Source organism: Miniopterus natalensis, chromosome 17, assembly GCF_054644295.1.
Source record: "Miniopterus natalensis isolate mMinNat1 chromosome 17, mMinNat1.hap1, whole genome shotgun sequence".
Taxonomy (NCBI): Eukaryota; Metazoa; Chordata; class Mammalia; order Chiroptera; family Miniopteridae; genus Miniopterus; species Miniopterus natalensis.
In genome coordinates this window covers 10,161,117-10,180,082 of record NC_142097.1, presented here as the reverse complement: position 1 = coordinate 10,180,082, position 18,966 = coordinate 10,161,117, and the positions used below count along the sequence as shown (strand labels likewise).

Sequence of the window (18,966 nt, the reverse complement as noted above, 5' to 3'; positions counted from 1 at the left end):
AAGTTTGAAGTAAAATTAAATTTAAGACAGTGCCAATTAAGTTATATAGATCCTGACAATGACCAGGATTCCCTCGGGGCTTTTCACCAGTCTCCTGTGTGTCATCTTTTCCCCTATATTAAATGCCAATGCACTAGAATCCATTTGTCCATTCATTCATTTATTCATTCAAGAAATATTTATTGAGCCCAGCCGATGTGGCTCAGCTGTTGAGCATCTACCTATGATCCAGGAGATAGTGGTTTGATTCTGGTCAGGGCACATGCCTGGGTTTGGGGCTTGATCCGCAGCAGGGGGTGTGCAGGAGGCAGCCGATCAATGACTCTCTCTTCATGGATGTTTCTATCTCTCTCTCCCTCTCCCTCCCTCTCTCTGAAATCAATAAAGATATATTAGGAAATATATATATTTATTGAGCTCTTTCAACCATCTTGGAGTCTGTGGAGGCCTGCTGGGAATAGGACGAATAAACTGACAAATATGGTTTGTCTGGAAGGCTGTGGTCCAAGGCCATTTTTGCCGGTTATAAGCGGGTCTCTGGAACCAGAGGGAACACACAGCTCTACTTAAAATTGAAGGAGTTTATTCTTGAGATGAAACTGAATTTTATCTAGGCAAGAGATGGGCTTATGTGTACAAGGCAAAGAACAACACAGTGACTCCTGGTGGCAAACTGAACAAAGCCAGAGTCATCTGGGGAAAGGTAACGCATGTTCATAGAAACAATGGCATGGTTCATGCCAAACTCCAAAGCAACCTTCATGCTAAGGCCATGGACACAGAATCTGAGTAATACTGTATCCCTCAAGGATTTAAACTTATCTAAAAGTAACAAAAGTGGCTTTGTAAAAAAAAAAAAAAAAGAAAGAAAAATATTTACTAAATGCTTGATGTTGCACTAGGCATGGAGTATAAACAGAGGAAAAGACACATGTAGTCCCTGGCCCCTTGGAGCTTTCAGTTCAACAAACTAACAAATGTTTATTAAACATCTATTATGTCCAAGGTACTGCAGTAGGTTGAGAACTGAAACTATACTCACAGAACTTATATCTATATTAACATGACTGTTCCATTGTTTTCATTGGCATAACTATTATTCCAAAGCTTTTACATGTAAGATGAATGTTGAAAATTAACTTTATTGCTTATTCCAGGAACTTCCTGAAAGACCCACCAGCTCTTCAAGAAACAGCATCAACTGACAGTTTGTACTTTATGACTGAATCCTGCACCTCAAAATCTTCGTTTTTCTGTGTTTATTCTAAATGATTACACTATGACCCTTAAGCAACCTTACACAACCCCCACTCCTACCCCAGCATGGAAAGACCTGCCTTTATTTTCCCCAATTACAGTTTACGTTCAATATTACTTTGTATTAGTTTTAGGGGTACAGCATAGTGATGGAAAGACCTATCTTAAGCCAGACTTCAAAGTCTCCGTAAATGTGGCCTTGCTCCTCTCCCTATGAGGTGTTGTCACACTGTTAAGGGGTAAGTAATAAACTTCGTCTTATCAACGAGTTGTTCTAATGCTACTTGGGGAGCCCACATTTGACAAGGTGCTGGGACTATAGTAATAAATAATGCCATCACAGTTTACATTCTAGAGACAGACAATAAGCACATAAACCAAGAAATGCATAATTTTATATTTTACAATGTAGATGGATAGATAAGTCAAATATGTCATTATAAATTGTGATAACTAAGAAAGAAATAAAGGGTACCAGAATAGAAAATGAGGGCAGTTAAGATCCTAATTAAAGACGATCTGAAAAACTCTCAAAAGTGACTTCAGCTGGGGGTCGTCTGATTGTTTTGAGTAAGGGGAATGACAGGTTCTTGAGACCCCGATGAGGGAAAGTGGTTCAGCAGGTTCCAGAACAGAAAGGGAACCGGCAAGAGAGGACTGGTGAGCAGAGGGCGGGACTGAGCAGGGGCACAGGGCAGGAGGCTTCCACATTATTCAGAACCACTGCTTTCCCTTATTGTTTAATTCTCTCTCTTGCAACAAAATCGTTCTCTAATAATTCTCACTGCAAATGTGCAGAAGCGAACAGTACAGGTTAAATGAACTTGTGAGGGCCTCACTGTTTACAAGAGTGTTTCCATGGCAAAAAGGGTCCAACTTTTACTAGGTTCATTTAATAGAGCTTTTGTAGCTCCACCTTGAGCTCAGGTAAGCCCTATTATTAGCTGAAGTGGCCCTTGTGTTTCCAGGTAAGTGCCTTTGGAGAACACACTGACTGGGGACTGGGGGGAGAGGGGGAGCTGACAGTCTTAGAGAGGTTTGCTCAATCTAGCTGCAGGACGCAGAAGCTGAAATCAACTACCAATTGATTTGCTGAAAGAAGTGAAAACACAACCCATGTTAATGAGTCCGCAGGCTCTTTCCCAGTTATTTGCCTTTAGGTGCAGCTGATAAAATCCAAATGTACCTTGGCCCTCACCATGTTGACTGAGGGAGTGAGGCTGACCGCACCGCCTAGTTACCTCGGCCTGGGACCTGGATGGAGTTTCTGCCCATTTCTGCCTTCACTCCCTCTCTGGCCGGGCGTGGGGAGCCCTGGGCTGCACACCCCATCTCGGCCGACTGCACACTCACAAACATCGCGCCTGCTTTTACAAGCCCGCGGGTGTGTGGCTCTTCGCAAGGAATCGGTGTGTGCTGAAATGCGGGAGGCGCACCCTCTGCTTGGCGCCCAGCGCACAAATGGTGTGGGGCCTCCTGTCCTCCTCCCAGCCCAATCTGCCCCCCATCCCCGCCCCTCCTTGAGGTCCGGGAGGGGAGGTGATGGGGGGATCGCTGAGGCAGTCACTTCTTTCCCATAACATTTCTAGGAGGCTAAGCAGCCTGGGTCTAGGCTCTCCTTGCTCAATTCCTAAGATTGGAGCCCAGATTTTCTTCGTTTCCACGGCTCATTTAGGCCTTTAAAGTCTGTCAATCAAGAATCTTAACAGGCCTTAGGCTGGGTAATTAGGAATGTAAACAAGGCTGAGGTAACAAAAAAAAGGTGCCACTGAAAAATCTAAGCTGTTGAAGTTGCCCCTGCCAGATATTCCCTTCTTCTTTTCCAGTCTTCTTAAAAGCTATCAAAAGCAAATAAAAAAATCTTGTGCCTTCTCTACAAAAATTAGTAATTTGGATTATGTGTATGGTCTTTATATGATATGTATTTGTGTATTGTATGTGGTGTGTTTTCTGCCTCCGGATGGCATAGCTAGAGTGTTCCTCACCTGAGGACATTTTCATTGATTTTTAGAGAAAGGGAGAAAGGAGAGAGAGAGAGAGAGAGAGAGAAACATCAGTTGATTGCCCAAAATATGTGCCCTGACCAGGAATCTAACCCGTGTATGGGACAACGCTCCTACCCACAGAGACACACTGGCCTAAAGAGAAATACTTATATAGATTAAGCAGGATCCTGTGGTCTAAACAAAATATTTGATATTAAAAGTGGTTTAAGTTTGACATCTTTTACACTTATTACCATAAAATATGTGTTTGTTTTACCTTTATTTACAAAAAGGGTAAATATGTCATGATCTGTTGGTTAAGATGGACAGCCTTCCCAAAGTTAAATTTTTTTTGTTAATGCTCATCCTAGGACATATATTTTTTCCATTGATTTTTAGGAAGTGAAAGGGAGGGAGACGGAGAGAGAGAACCATCAATGATGAGAGAGTCATTGATCGGCTGCCTCCTGCACGCCCTGACTGGGGATCGAGCCCTCAACCCGGGCATGTGCCCCGACCGAGAATCAAACCCTGATCGCCTGGATCCTAGGTCGACGCTCAACCGCTGAGCCACACCCAGCTGGGTCATAGTAATTATTATTTACCAAGAAATTGTTATCTTGGAATACTATATCTTACAGAAGAGCAAAGTTCTTTATCAATTGCATTATAACCAGATCTATAAGCATGTCATTTTAAGTTTTGTCATTTACAGTCATTGTTTTACTCTGATGCATTTGCAACTATGTTCCATTTTTAGAAAGATCCATGAAAAGGACTCTGACTCTAAATTACAGATTTCTAGGCAGGTCTTATCTTTGAAGGAGATGAAAATTTATAGAACTCTAAGGGATAACTGGATTCATGGAAATACTGGCAAATAATCAGGATAAACAAAAATTGGTTATAGCCCTAGCTGGTTTAGCTCAGTGGTTAGAGCATCAGACTGCAGACTGAAGGGTCCTGGGTTCAATTCCAGCCAAAGCATTCACCTCAGTTGTAGGCTCAATCCCTGGCCCCGGTTCAGTCACGTGCAGGAAGCAACGCATTGATGAGTCTCTCTCACATCAATGTTTCTCTCTCTCTCCCACTTCCACTCTCTGAAAAGCAATGGAAAAAAATATCCTCAGGTGAGGATTAAAAAAAAAAAAAGGTTATGTGGGACCGAAGATAATTATTATTCTTATGACTTTGTTCAAAATATTGCTGATTTTTAAATCTTTTTGTTTTCCAGTAATAAGAAAACTTGTTTTTTTCTCTAAAGCAATTTGGTAAATTATACTCTCATAAACAACATTGAAACATTTGTATTTTTCTCCCTACCTAATCCCTCCAGAATTTGGCAACTCTTAATGAGTGAATATTATTTTCATGGTGATATGTTTATTTGCATAAGTCCAATCAGAATATGTTCTCTTTACTAATAGAACACATAGAACCAGTTTCCAACTGCGGTTTTATTAACTAAGACTTTGAGTAGAATGTCATGATCAAAAGAGACATACCTAGACTCTGGATGTCACCAGAAAGCTTTAAGGAATGAAGACGCTTTGAAGCTGAGAAAAGCCCCTTGGAAAGGTGGCCTGGTATCTTGCTTGACCATATGGTTCATGGCAGTCTTTCCAGGTAAGGAACAAAGGCTGCTTTCCTTGGAGATGGCAAAGAAAGACCTCAAGACATTTGGGGGACCTCAAGAACTTGAGGAATTCACCCAAATATATAGAAATTGCAAACAAAGCCTGATGGCAACTATGTGGTTTAGCTTCTTCACCCTGAGGGGCTAATTAAAGCTCAATCTGGAGATTCCTTATGAGATTCCAACAAAGCAGATTTAAGAAAGCCTATATAATAAATTACTATTCTTGTTGTGTTTATACGAATAATCAGGTCAAACTGAAACTGGACTTAATGCAATAAATAGTCTTGATTGGCCATCTTTGATAAACATGAGGGTGAGTTTAGGAAGGAAAATTGTGTTTCAATAGAATCTATAATACACAGTTGTGGATATTAGACTCTAGTTTGAGTTTTATTTTTTACCTACAATCTGAATTGAATCCTGAATTTTTCTAGTTTTCTTCCAAACAATGTGGTTTTTTTTCCCCTCCCATTTTTTTCTCTCATCCTTTGACTGGGAATCATTGGAAACTACTGATGCAATGTAAGCCATTTGGAATTTACCTAAGCACCTGATGACATCACCAGAGATATTTAAACTGCAGATAAGAAGGATCTGTCAGATTGTCACTGCTTACTTTCATTCCAGCAAAACCCTTACATCTGGAAATCTTCTCAACTGACAGTCTTACAGACTCAGAAACTGGTTTTATGATTTGCTGTAGTCATTAACCTTTGTGTTTCTTTTCTTCTGTGTTCATAGGCATACCCCTTATTAAATACCTGATTGCTTGTTTACACAATATAGGTCTCTTGGAACCCATCTGCATCACCGCCTCCTGAAGCAAGACTCAACAATTTAACTGAACTGACTTATTTTCAAGACTACGTAATTGAGTCAATTAAATATGCAGCAATCTGGAATGTAAACCTTTATTATTTAAAAGGTGGGACTGAAGGGTTACCAAAGTTCTGCCCTTTCCAGCCCAAGAAATTCTGGTGGAAAGAAGCTGCGTCAGAAAGGAGATCTTAGAGCAGTTGAGTGTCGACCTAGGATCCAGGAGATCGGGGTTTGATTCCCGGTCAGGGCACATGCCCGGGTTGCAGGCTAGGCAGCCAATCAATGACTCTCATCATTGATGTTTCTATCTCTCTCTCTCCCCCTCCTTTCCTCTCTCTGAAATCAATAAAGATATGTTTAAAAAAAAAAAAAAAGATCTTAGAATGTGACCTTTAGCCTAATTAGAACTAGGTATAATACACAAAAGGGCTTCAGAAGTTGACACACCTTCATCCAGGGAAGCCCCTCCACCAACTTAATCCACCCAGGACCTCCCCTAAGATTCCTGCGTGCAAGACAGAGATAAAAACTCTCAAGACAAAGGACACTGTAAAGTTGGTTCCTCCCTCTCTCACTTGGTTCTTACCTCTCCTCAGACCTTTAGTTACTAAAAACTTCCTTCTCATTTTTAGACCATGCCCTTTCAACCTTGTCAAATTTGTCACCTCTAGGATACAACAATTCCATATCAAGATGATGATGCTTTGGGAATTCTGGTCCATATCCACTTTGTTGGTTTTGTTTGTTTGAATATATTTTTATTGATTTCAGAGAGGAAGGGAGAGGGAGAGAGAGAGAGTTGAAACATCGATGATGAGAGGGGGTCATTGATCGGCTACCTCCCGCACACCCCTGACTGGGGATCGAGCTTGCAACCCAGGTATGTGCCCTGACTGAGAATCAAACCGCGATCTCCTGGATCCTAGGTTGATGCTCAACTGCTGAGCCGTGCCTGGCTGGGCAGACCTTCCTTCTTCATCACCCCGAAAAGATTTCAGGGATGGGAGTCTCTAAGGGTGGAATGCAACAGGATAGTAAGAAGTTAGGAAAACCCCTTGGCAGGTAGAATGGGGAAACAGACAGCTGAAGAGATAGGCTGAGCAATTTTTTTTTTAAAATATATCTTTATTGATTTCAAAGAGAGGAAAGGAGAGGGAGAGAGAGAGATAGAAACATCAATGATGAGTCACTGATCGAGCCCACAACCTGGGCATGTGCCCTGACCAGGAATACGAACCCCGGTCGCCTGGATCCTAGGTTGATGCTCAACCAGTGAGCCACGCCCGGCCGGGCTAGGCTGAGCAACTTACAGCCAGATACAGAAGGTCACCTCACTAGAGATAGCATCTAGGCCTCAGTTGCATTTCAGCTCCAGGCCCAGAAAAGCAGCAAAACCAGGTGGGCAACGCCAGGATCAGCTGCAACAACTAATGACCCCCTGCCCTGTCACTGACCAATCAGTGGAGACCATAACCCTGAAAGGGCACACCTGGAAAACTAATGAATAACCTGCTGAAACCCTCCCCTGAGACCTCCCTAAGATTCCTGCCTGCAAGAGAGAGAAAAGCCCTCAAGACAAAGGACCCGGCACAGGTGTCTTACAATCCCTCCTTTTCTTCCCCACAGGCCTGTGCACTACTTCAACTCTAAGGGTCCGCATGAGACTTGCAACCAGGGGAGCAAAAGGTAGCAGCAGCTGAACTGGGCTAACCCCCTGTACGGAGCTCCAGCCCTGGGATCCTCACGCTGTGGTTTGCTAGTCCAAAAGAACCACTCGGGACTAGAGGGGAGAGACACAGCCTTTTTACTTATACGTGGGGTGCACTCAGCCAGGGTAGCCTAGGGGCTTATCTAGCAGAGGGGTGAGTGAGGGAGCTGTGCTGGGAAAGGCCTGTGCAGACCAAGTCCAAACAGAGAGCCTGGTGAAGCTTGTTAGCCATCAAGGATGTAGGAAACACTTGGGTCTGTGCCGCTCTGCTCCTCGTGGCTGCTGGTCAGGCAGACTCGTTTCCACTGACTGCCAGGGGCAATTGGGCTATATCCTCATGTGGCCCTACACCCCCTGACCCTGCCTCTAAGGCCCGCTTTTCTCTGACTTCCCAGTGAGCTAGCCCCTCCTCGCTCATTGCTTTCCTATAATATTTTTAGAGAACCAAAGCAGCCAAGCCTGAGTCTCTCCTGTTGCTGCTTCTTTGCGAAACCCTTGCTTGTTACCCTCATAGTCACCTGAACTTGTACTGTGACATCTGCACGAAGTCAAGAACCCACATAGCAGCCGCCGGCCCCAGGCAGATCCGTTCAGGCCAGGGCCCCGCTTTGGGCAACGGGCAGGGCTAGCTCGCAGGAGTCGCAGGTGTCTGGAGCTCGGCCCTCTGCACACGGACCTGGGCGGAGCTTCTGCTCGTTTCTGCCTTCACTCCCTCCCTCTGGCCGTCGGCGAGGAGAGCCCTCGGCAGTACAGCCCGTGGTGTCTCGGCTGGCTGCACACTCACACAAACATCGCCGCGGGTTTGCACGCGCAGGCGGCGTGTGCCCCTTCCCAGGGCCAGGCTCTGCTGGAGCCGGGCAGGCGCGCGCGCCGCGCTGCGAACAGCGCTCCGCGGGCTCGCAGTTTAATCACACAAACAGTGTCCGGCTTCCTGTCCTCATCCCCGCCCCCCCGCCCGGTTTCCCTAGCCCCTCCTTCTCCCCGGGCCGATCCTCCCACCCGCTCCCCCTCCCCCGATCCCTCGGGTCCCGGGATGGGGGGGCGGTGAGGCAGGCACAGCCCCCGCCCCCATGGCTGCCCGTCGGAGCCTGAGGCGGAGGGGGCGCAGGGGGGAGCCGGGCACCGCCCTGCTGGCCCCGCTCACGCTGGGCCTGGGCCTGGCGCTGGCCTGCCTTGGCCTCCTGCTGGCTGTGGTCAGCCTGGGGAGCCTGGCATTGTCATCTGCCCAGGTGAGGCCCTGCTGCACACCCCTCCCTGGGTAGATTAGGAGCAAAGTTTACAGAGCAGCTTATGAGGCTGGGCGGACTGAGGGCAAGGGGCCAGGAAGATGGGTGGAGGGTGAGATGTCAGGTGGAGAAGGACAGGGTGACGCTACCTCCTTCCCATCAGGAGCCTTCCCAGGGGGAGCTGGTGGCAGAAGAGGACCAGGACCCTCTGGTGAGTGGCTGTAGGTGCTGATTTCGGGCTGCTGGGCATGGGAAGTGTGTGTGAGCTGAGGATGCAGGGAGTGCCCTGGCTGTGTCAGCCATTCGTGGGTATATGAGAAAGACAGGGTGACAACTGTGTATAAGGGGCTTGTGCTGGGTTTGTGTCTCTTGGGTGTGTGTCACCTGCGTAACAGTGTTATTGGCTGAGGGTGAAGAGGGAGTGAGATATGGTAGCCTGCTGTGGAGGAGGGATGTTGGTGGTATGTGCGGTGTGTATCCACTGTGCGCTCTTGACTGGGTGTGGGCGTGTGCAATGTGCTAATTGCTTGCAGGGTCTGTGCTGGTTGTGGAGTGGTGGAGTGTGGCTGGTCTCTGGAAGGGGTGAGGGCTGAGACCTGACCCCAGGAACTTGCCTTCCCTTGGCCTCAGCCACTCTTGACTGAGGGGCCCCGTCCCTCCCTAAGACTTCTGTGCCTGTCGGTGCCTGTCCCAGTGGCCTCTGTCCATCTCAGTTTATGTCTCTGGGAATCCCTGGCAAGACTCTGATTAGCCCTGCCCTTAATTCCCCTAGGAACTGAACCCCCAGTCAGAGGAGAACCAGGATCCTGTGCTGAAACAACTGGTTCGGCCTCGCAGAAGTGGTAAGCATCTCTTTAATCCCAACCTTAGCGGCTTCTGGATTCATTATTGCTTTTATTCATCATAACAGCTGTATGAAGTGGGCAGAGCAAAAACCATTATCTTCTTATGAATGGGGGTGGGTTCAGAGTCCTGATGTAGGCAAAGTGGGAGAGTGAAGAGACCTGGGCCTCAATAAGCAAAGAGACTTATGAATGGGTAACCATGTGATCATATATCCAGGTTATAATATATTATATGAGATCACACCTATTATCTCAGTGTGATTATTAATAACACCCGTTTTGCTCTCAGAGGCATCCCAATTTGGATGATAAATTATGTATTCACTCTACATACATAGAAAGATAAGGCCTTAGGTTCTGTGGCCAGAGGTCTGGACAAGAATGAGGTTGCCAGGGTCCATAGAGAAGACTGGAACTGGGGGAGTAGCTCCCAACCCCACACATATGTGGGGGCTGCTTTGCCCATCTGTCTTTTCTTGATTCTCAGCACCTAGAGGCCAGAAAACACGGGCTCGCAGAGTGATTGCAGCTCACTATGAAGGTGGGTGATGGTGAGCCATGCCCAGGGAGGAGGGGTGGCAGAGGGACAGGGCAGGTGTCACCAATCTTTTCCTGTGTCTTACAGTTCACCCACGGCCTGGACAGGATGGAGCACAAGCGGGTAAGACCCTGTGCCCACCTCTGAGCTTTTCCCTGACTCCTACAGCACTGGCCACCTGGAAAAGGGGCTCCTTAAAACCTTGACCACCCTTTCCCCACCTTTCACCTCGGAACCCCAGGAGCCAGTTTGGGAAAATACTCGGGGTTTGGTTCTCTCAGCTTCCCAAACTTGGATTTTCTCTGTGACCAGGCATGGGACCCAGGAAGATTCCTCCCCCTCCCAGGATCTAGGCAGGTGCCCCCACCAAAACCACCAGCCCAGCTCCTCCTTCAGCCCTCATTCTTCTCCAAGGAGCACCTTTGATTTTCCCCCCTCTTCTTCCCCCTCCATATACTATGAGTCTTCATGCTCTGATCATTTTCTTCAAAATGCTTCTAGTCTCTGTTCTGCTTTCCCATCCCTACCCTACCCCCCACCTCGCCACCATGACATCAGAACCTCAAACCCAGTCTCTAATCCTTTTCCCACTTCAGACCCTCCCACCACCTACTCTGTCCCACCTATGTTGCCAAGCTAAGCCCCCCAACCTCATTTTCATTACTCCATTGCTCCTCTGCCTGGCTTCCAGGCTCTCATGGTCTCAGCCTCCTTTCCCTGCACTTCCTTACGCATTCTCCTCACTTGTTGGGCTGACTCCCTTTTCCCACCAATGTGCCCCTTCTGGACTTTGCATGTACTGTTCCCTGACCTGGAATGCCCTTCCATGTAACAGACCAGGAGGCAAGGCATGAGGGTGACTTGGTCTAGGAGGCTGGCAGCTGAGATGGAGAGAAGTAGGTAGATTCAGCATGTGGCTTGAAGATAGGGCTTGCTTGTCAGTTGGATGTGTAGGATAAGGGAAAGGGAGGAACCAGAAATGACTTCTAGATTTTTAAGTTGGGCATCTTTGGGAATAATGATGCCATTTGCTAAAATGGGGTTAACTTGGGAAGAAATAGATTGGGAGGTATGTCAATTAATCATTAAATTTGAGATCTAATAATAAACAAGTGGATAGATGATAATAAGTGAGTTCTATAAATAGTAATAGTTCTACTACTAGACGTAGTAGACAAGCTCAGGCTAGGTCAGGACTAGTAAAGTCAGGAGTCGTCACCATATGAATGGTATTTAAAGCTATAGGACTGGATGAGACACCAGGGGAAAGAAGGGCCCAGAGTGAAGCCCTGAGGCTCTTTGACATCTAGAAGTGGAGCGAGGAGGAGAACCCAGCAGAGACGGAGAAGTAGCCAGAGAGGGGAAGCAACCCAGGGAGGGTAATGTCCTGGAACCTAAGAGAAGACATAGTTTCAAGAAGGATGTGGCTGTGTTGAATGCAGCTGAGAGGTCACATGAGATGAGAACAGAGAAATGACTACTGGGTTTGCTAATATCAAAAGTCAACTGGTGGCCTTGACAAGGGCAGTTTCTGTGGCATAGTTAGGATGGAAGCCGGCATGGATTGGCTTAAGAGAAAATCTGAAATGGGAATTGGAGACAGTGACAACCCTTTCCAGAAGTTTCTCTGTAACAGGAGCAGAGAAATGGGCCAGTAGGTGGAGGGGGGTGTGGATCAAGGAAAAGTTCAATCCTTTTAGTGATAAGGAATACTACATGAATCCTAGCTAATATTTATTGAGCATTCAATCTTATCTAATCTTCACAACAGTCCTCAAAGGAAGATATCCTGATCCTTTTATAGATGGAGGTTACTTAACTTGTCTGAGGTCATGATGATACCAAGTGGTGGAGCTGGGATTTGGACCCAGCCGGAGTGTGCTGTGCACTGGACATGGTCCGTGTGAGCAAACACGGTCAGAAATGGAGTCAGAGAGGAGGCTGAGAAGACTCTCAGTGAGAAGTGGCAGGGGCCAGAGTAGAAGGGAGATGGGGCAGAGCTGTTTAAGTGGCAGAGTTGCTAGGAACTGGTGATGATGGGGGAATAAAGTTGGTGAAGGAGAAGGAGACATGGTACCTGGTGGGAGGTAGAACCATGAGCCAAATGTGGAATACAGACAGTAAAGCAAGTTTGGGGGGGGGGGGGGCAGCTCAGTTTTGCTTAAGGTGAGTTTGAGGTGTCCGGGGCTATTCAGGTGGCTGCAGTTAGCAGGGTGAGTGGGGTCAGGGCTGGAGACGCAGATCCCGGCCTGCACGGCAAAGGCTGAAGCAACCCATAGGTAAGGGCGATAATGCCTGGAGAGCATTACATTCTCCTTGAGATGGTAAGAAAGATGGGGCCCTGGGGCTGGCAGAGGATGAGGGGCTGAGGAAGGCAGCTGCTAAGGCTGCAGAGATCAGTCAGTGAGGTCCAGGAGAGTGGCCTGTGGACCCAGAGAGCTGTCCAGGCCATGTTCACCTCCTTCCCTCTATCTTCCTACCAGTGTTTCCTGGGTGCCTACTCAGAGCAGGCCAAGGTAAGGTCCTGGTGCAAGGATACAGTGGTGTAGGACCATTGTCCCTGCCCTTTTAGGGGAGTCAGACCCCTATCATACATATAAATAAACCAGATAGTTTCCCATGTTGGTGACTGCTGTGAAAGAAACAGGGTGATGTGGTGAAGAGATTAACAGAGGCAGGGCTGGGTCTGGCTATTTTTTTTAAAATATGTTTTTATTGATTTCAGAGAGGGGAAAGGAAAGGGAGAGAAAGATAGAAACATCAGTGATGAGCGTCATTGATGGGCTGCCTCCTGCACGCCCCCTACTGGGGATCAAGGACATACCCTGGGCATGGGCCCTGACTTGGAGTCGAACCAGACCTTCTGGTTCACGGGTTAATGCTCAACCACTGAACCACACCAGCCGGGCAGGTCTGGCTATTTTAAACTGGGTGGCCTGTGAAGGCCTCTCAGATGAGTTGAGACCTGACTGACAGAAGATGCCAGTTAGGGCAGAGTGTTCCGAGAGGAGAGAAGAACAGTACAAAGCCCTGCAGGGACAAGGAACTTGGTTCTCAGCAGGAACGGAAAGGCGGCCAGAGTGGGCGGAGTCCTGTGACTTGGAGGAGTGTGTGCGATTAGGTTGGCGAGATAGACCGGGTGGCTGCGGAGGACCTGGGAAACCACTTGAGGTCCTGTTCTATCATTTTATTATTTAGCTTCTTTGCAATTTCCTATTATCCTAGCTCTAGATTTCTTTTGTAACAGCTTTATTGAGATAAAACTGTTCTCACCTTACAAGTCACCTGTTTAAAGTGTACAGTTAAATGGTTTTTGGTATATTTACACAGTTCTGCAGCAATCACTACAGTAATTTTAGAACATTTTCATCCCCTCAAAAAGAAAGCCCTTTTGCCATATCCCCCATTTCTCTGATCCCCCCCACCCTCGCCAGCTCTAAGCACCACTAACCTCCTTTCTGCCTCTCTATATTTGTTTATTCAGACATTTCCTAGAAATCATATACTGTGTTGTCCTTTATGACTGAAAGCACTTAGCATTAATGTTTTCACAGTTCGTGACATTTCTTTTTAAGGCTGAATAATATCCCATAGTATGGATATATGATAACTTTCCTTATCTATTCATCAGTTGATGGCTATATGGGCACCATATTTTAAATTTTAATAATAATCCAAGAAATGTGTGAGTCAAATAATGTATGTGTACATTCTCAGAGTAAAAGAGGCAGACACTGTCAACAAAAAGTATAAAAGCCCTCGCGCTTTTCCTTTGGTCCTACGCCTCCCCAGAAGTGCTGGTGGCACCTTGTTGTGAATGGCTCTGGTCACATGTGTTGGATTTCTTCCCATGACTTCCCATTCCACCACAGGCTCCATAGGCCATGGGTCCTTCCTGTCCTGGGCCATCTATATACCTTCTGGGTGAGGTGGGCCCTCAGGGCTATAAACTCAAAGGGTGTCTGGGGAATGTGTGAAAGCCCTGTGAAGGGACTTTCCCCTGTCTTTGAACATCCACGTTCAGGTGTGGACGGGACGGTGAGTGGCTGGGAGGAGGCCAGAATCAACAGCTCCAACCCACTGCGCTATGACCGCGAGAGCGGGGGATTTATAGTCACCCGGGCTGGGCTCTACTACCTGTACTGTCAGGTAAGCCCCACCTGGCTCCGCGCTAGAGCAGGAGCTGAGGAAGAGGGGTTTGTTTAGAGGGTGGGGGCACGCGAAAGGTGGGCTGGGGCAGCTTGGGGTTTGGGCTGCAGAGGATACCTGGGTCTCTGAGGAAATGTGGAATTGAGCCGAGGGGAGGCAGGAGCCTGGACTCCACCACCCTCCCCCCGCCCCCAGGTGCACTTTGATGAGGGAAAGGCTGTCTACCTGAAGCTGGACTTGCTAGTGAATGACACGCTGGCCCTGCGATGCCTGGAAGAGTTCTCTGCCACCGCTGCGAGTTCCCTGGGGTCCCAGCTCCGGCTCTGCCAGGTGTCTGGGCTCTTGCCCCTGCGGTCAGGGTCCTCCCTACGGATCCGCACCCTCCCCTGGGCCCATCTCAAGGCTGCCCCTTTCCTTACCTACTTTGGACTCTTCCAAGTTCACTGAGGGGCCCCGATCTCACGGTGGTTTTCCCAGGCTGCTGGCTCCCCACAACAACTCTCTGAGCACCCCAGTCCCCTCTGCCCCACCCTAAGCTGCTCCTCCCCTCAGACCTGCCTCTCCCTGGGTAGGCTGCCAGGCCTTGTTCACGTGTTTTCCATGCAACATAAATATTCCCATTCATCTCTGGCAAGCCCTCCCCCCCTCTGGTTCTCCACCTCACTAACTCCTGAACCTTCGATCTTTGACACCCCCATTTATCTTCCGACTCCCTACCCTGGCCACAACCCCCTGGGGCACTGTGTTTACTATACTCTGGGTGAGGATGGGTCCCCAATACCCCTCTCAGGCACTAAGAGGGGCTGGATACCAGAGAGACTGGGACTGGGCCAGGAGTTCCCGAATGTGAGGGCTAAGAGACCAAGACAGGCTCCTCCCCTGATAATTCCCTGTGGATTTTTAAAACAGATATTATTTTTATTATTATTGTGACAAAATGTTGATAAGTGGAAATTAAAAAGAATAAGTCATGGTTTCTCTTTTTATTGGGGTTTAGGGGACCTCCTCAGGGCAGCTGACAGCCCTGAGAAGGGGGTCTGGGCATTGGGGAGTGAGGTGCAGGGCACCTGGAATTCCAGGGCGACATACAGACTTGCGAGTAGGGACCCACATGCCTCCGGCCCCCTAGGTGTGAGTAGAGAGTAGAAAGGCAAACTGCTAGGAAACAAAACTAATCCTCTGCCCAAGGTACAGCGAAAGAGGCCTCATTTACCTAGAAGGCGGGCTTCCTCCTGCGGGGAATCCCTGGCTGGGAGGAACAGGGGCCCTTCCTGTTGGCAGCCTTGGGACATTCAGCAGGTGCTGGCACAAAGCCCTGGCTGGGATGTGGGGTGGGAGCAGGCCTCAAGGAGGTTTCAGGGTCAGTAAGCAGGACACTGGGGCCTGGGAACACGGAACCTCGACCCTAGGATCCAGGGGAGGAATCCTACAATGGTAGGGTGCTTGGGGCTGTCTCTTTCTCTCTTCATCCAGAGCCTTATGTAAGAGCTTTTCTCGGGAAACAGGAAGTCCTGTTTGCCAAGTTCAGCACAGGGAGTAGTGGAGGCCTTATTCCAACACACCCGGCCTGGCCTGAACCCCAGAACGCAGCCAGTTTCTTGCTTCAGAGACCCTGGTTCTCCCCACTGCCCTGTCCTCTCCTTTCTTACCTTTAGTCATTCCTAGCAAACTTGCCCAGAGATCTCTCTCGGGCCTGAGCCAGAGGGTCTTCCACCCTCATCCCTTGACCCTCAATGCTGCCCAGCTTGTCCCTTCATCACTGCTTCTGGCACCATGCCCCAGAGCCAGCCAACCTTCCCTCCCCCACTTCTGGGGCCGCCCCAGGGTTCCTGTGCTTTGGCCGCTCCTCCTGGGTGTCACTGGCAGCCCCGTGCTTCCTAGAGAGACTGGCCCCAAATTCTCCTGAGGCTGGAGGAGGGTGGGGGTCTCAAGACAACACTGGCCCCACAGCAGGGTGCCAGGAGCACCAACAGTGCCCCTAGCTTGCTTTCCTCCTCCCTCCTTTTTATTCTCAAGTTCCTTTTTATTTCTCCCTTGCGTAACGCCCTTCCTCCCTTCTGCACCCCCACCCGCCCTGCCACCTCCTTGCCACCCACTCCTAAAGCCACAGCTGTTGGCAGGGTCCCCAGCTCATGCCAGCCTCATCTTCCTTTCTGGCCCCTAAAGGGTCCCCGGGAGATATGGGGGGCCGGGGCCGAGAGCCGGCACTCTCAGTTGCTCTCTGGTTGAGTTGGGGGGCGGTTTTGGGGGCTGTGGCTTGTGCCATGGCTCTGCTGATCCAACAAACAGAGCTGCAAATCCTAAGAAGAGAGGTGACTCGGCTGCAGAGGACTGGAGGGCCCTCTGAAAAGGGGGAAGGGTATCCATGGCTGAGCCTCCAGGAGCAGGTGAGTGAGGGGAGAAGGGTGTTGGGAGAGAAGGATCAGTGGCAGGGTCATTTCTGGCACTCTTGGTTCCAGCCTCCTGGTCTGCAATGTTTCTAGTGGGTGCAAGAGAGGGTCCCAGGTTTGGAGGTCAAGGGAACAGCCATTCCAGTAAAGGAAACTGTTAAAGATTAATGCTTCTTGTACCTACCAATCCTGGAGGACAGCCAGCACCAAGACTCAGGTTGCTGGGGAAAGGTGCATGAGAGATGCGAGGCATTCCTGTGGCGGGAGCAGGGCTGGGAAGAAAGGCTGTCTGGGACCCTTGCATCTTAGCCTAACCCTGACTCTCTTTCTAGGAGCAGAGCCCTGATAGCCTGGAAGCCCTGGAGAATGGGGAGAGATCCCGGAGAAGGAGAGCAGTGCTCACCCATAAACAGAAGAGTGAGGCCTTCAGGGTGCAGAGGGGTGGGAGGTGATCAAGCAGCATGAAGACGTGGAGATTGTTACCCCCAAATCAGAGTGAGGGTGAAAGGCTGACAACAGGGCAAGTGGGGTAGGTGGCCATTGCTGAGATTTCCTCCTTCTTTCCTCAGAGAGACACTCGGTTCTGCACCTTGTTCCCATTAACATTACCTCCAAGGGTGAGCACTATTTTAAATGGCTTTTGGGGAAAGGCAAGACCTGGGAACTTTGGGGCTGGCACCCAGGCCCAAGAAAACCTTAAAGGTGAAAAGTAAGAATGCACAGAAATCCTGACTGCCACACTCCTCACCTCCAGAGGACTCTGATGTGACAGAGGTGATGTGGCAACCAGCTCTTAAGCGTGGGAGAGGTCTGGAGGCCCAAGGATATGTTGTCCGAGTCTGGGATGCTGGAATTTATCTGCTGTACAGCCAGGTAACCACAAACAAACATTGAGCCTCACAAGGGGGCCTGGAGGCCTATTCTTCCAGAGCTTTATGCCCAGTACTGAGGGTTCTCAAACCTCTGTTCATACCAAACTTAGAAGACCCTCCTCCTTCATTCCTTGTCACGGCTCCTGAGGCCTCCCCAGACTGAGCTATACCATCCTGTTTTCTTCACAATCTCCTCCCTTCCCTGCCAGGTCCTGTTTCATGATGTGACTTTCACCATGGGTCAGGTGGTATATCGGGAGGGCCAGGGAAAGCAGGAGACTCTATTCCGATGTATACGAAGTATGCCCTCCAACCCAGACTGGGCCTACAATAGCTGCTACAGTGCAGGTAACAGCTCTGTGGGCAGTGGGGGGATGGATGTGAGAAGAGCAGGACATATCAGACCTGGGGGTAGTGGTGGGAGAGCTATGACGGGATTGGAAGCCTGTACGTAGAGGTGGATCTAAGGAACCAAGAAGAGAGAATACCTACATCCTTACAGGAAGTAGAAAAAGGTTGACCTGGGGGAGGGTAAAACATCAGAGTATCTGTAAGGCTGTGCTTCACCGAGCATCTATTTCCTCTCTTTTTTCAGGTGTCTTCCATTTACACCAAGGAGATATTCTGAGTGTCATAGTCCCCAGAGCAAGTGCGAAACTTAGCCTCTCTCCACATGGAACCTTCCTGGGGTTTGTGAAACTGTGACTGTGTTATAAAAGGTGGTCTGGGCTTGGAAGACCAGAGCAGGTACATATGGGAGACAGCCAAAAGCTGACTAGACAAAGGACAGGGAATGGGAAGGAACAGAGGCCTCTTCTGGGTTTAACTGGAACCCTCAGCTTGATAATTCATGACTCTGTTCCTCCTTTTTCCCTTTCCCCCCCAACCTCTAGACTTTGATTTCATGAATATTAAGGAGGTAGAATATCATATCTTGCTTTTATCTCCCATCTAGCCCCAAATTCTTGGGGAAGTGGAGGGGTAAAGAGAAAATGCCAGGCATTGTCTAGACCTGCTTTTGGTCCCACTGGAATGCTTCCAGAACAGCACCACCATCTAGCGGCAGTTTGAGAGAATCATCCTGTTGGCAGAAGTCCACAAAGCCTTAGTACACTCAGGAAAACTGGTTCCCTATGCCACACGTCCCTCGAGGTATCCTGTCTCTTCACCCCACAGGAAGCTTCCTCCTCACTTCCCTTGATCTATTGTGCCTTAGTTTCGATCACTAGAGTATTTATTATGGGACCGTATGCAGGGGACGCCCGACGATGCCGGTCCCCTTGCAGCCACATTACTCTTTGGGTCCCTAGTTTTGCCTTTCGTGCTCCGCATTCCCCTGGCGTGGCAGGCCATTCCAAGCCCCTCTGGGCTGAGACGGGTCGCCCGGGAGCCTTGGATGAATGTATGTCCTGATACTGGTCTTGCCTCACTCCTGAGCTCTTTTTTGCTGCTCAAGCCCTGCTTAAAGTTAAATAAAAGAGAGTAAATGATACCTCGGATCCATTTCCCCCACTGCCTTGCTTCGTCCCCCTACCCGG

At 48.9% G+C, this 18,966-nt stretch overlaps 2 protein-coding genes and 1 pseudogene across 2 annotated transcripts; all 3 read left to right on the top strand.

The window, feature by feature from the left end:
* Window positions 1-453: 453 nt before the first annotated feature.
* LOC107544492 (large ribosomal subunit protein eL33 pseudogene) lies at window positions 454-816 on the top strand (annotated as a pseudogene).
* Window positions 817-8,449: 7,633 nt separating this feature from the next.
* On the top strand, window positions 8,450-15,447 carry TNFSF12 (TNF superfamily member 12). The gene is made up of 7 exons (XM_016222550.2): window positions 8,450-8,637; window positions 8,798-8,845; window positions 9,407-9,476; window positions 9,967-10,020; window positions 10,105-10,140; window positions 14,042-14,166; window positions 14,362-15,447. The coding sequence occupies exons 1-7, from the start codon at window positions 8,479-8,481 to the stop codon at window positions 14,611-14,613; spliced, it is 744 nt and encodes a 247-aa protein (XP_016078036.1). The 5' UTR covers window positions 8,450-8,478; the 3' UTR covers window positions 14,614-15,447.
* Window positions 15,448-15,547: 100 nt separating this feature from the next.
* TNFSF13 (TNF superfamily member 13) lies at window positions 15,548-18,918 on the top strand. The gene is made up of 6 exons (XM_087825889.1): window positions 15,548-16,553; window positions 16,895-16,973; window positions 17,126-17,173; window positions 17,311-17,429; window positions 17,638-17,776; window positions 18,024-18,918. The coding sequence occupies exons 1-6, from the start codon at window positions 16,299-16,301 to the stop codon at window positions 18,131-18,133; spliced, it is 750 nt and encodes a 249-aa protein (XP_087682015.1). The 5' UTR covers window positions 15,548-16,298; the 3' UTR covers window positions 18,134-18,918.
* The last annotated feature ends 48 nt before the right edge of the window (window positions 18,919-18,966 follow it).

Bases quoted from the DNA above. Each gene is read 5' to 3' on its own strand.
- TNFSF12 (XM_016222550.2), top strand. From the start codon at position 8,479: ATGGCTGCCCGTCGGAGCCTGAGGCGGAGGGGGCGCAGGGGGGAGCCG. The intron at 10,021-10,104 runs GTGGGTGATGGT...TGTGTCTTACAG, and splicing joins GATTGCAGCTCACTATGAAG to TTCACCCACGGCCTGGACAG. The intron at 10,141-14,041 runs GTAAGACCCTGT...ATCCACGTTCAG, and splicing joins ACAGGATGGAGCACAAGCGG to GTGTGGACGGGACGGTGAGT.
- TNFSF13 (XM_087825889.1), top strand. From the start codon at position 16,299: ATGCCAGCCTCATCTTCCTTTCTGGCCCCTAAAGGGTCCCCGGGAGAT. The intron at 16,974-17,125 runs GTGAGGCCTTCA...TTCTTTCCTCAG, and splicing joins GCTCACCCATAAACAGAAGA to AGAGACACTCGGTTCTGCAC. The intron at 17,430-17,637 runs GTAACCACAAAC...CTTCCCTGCCAG, and splicing joins TTTATCTGCTGTACAGCCAG to GTCCTGTTTCATGATGTGAC.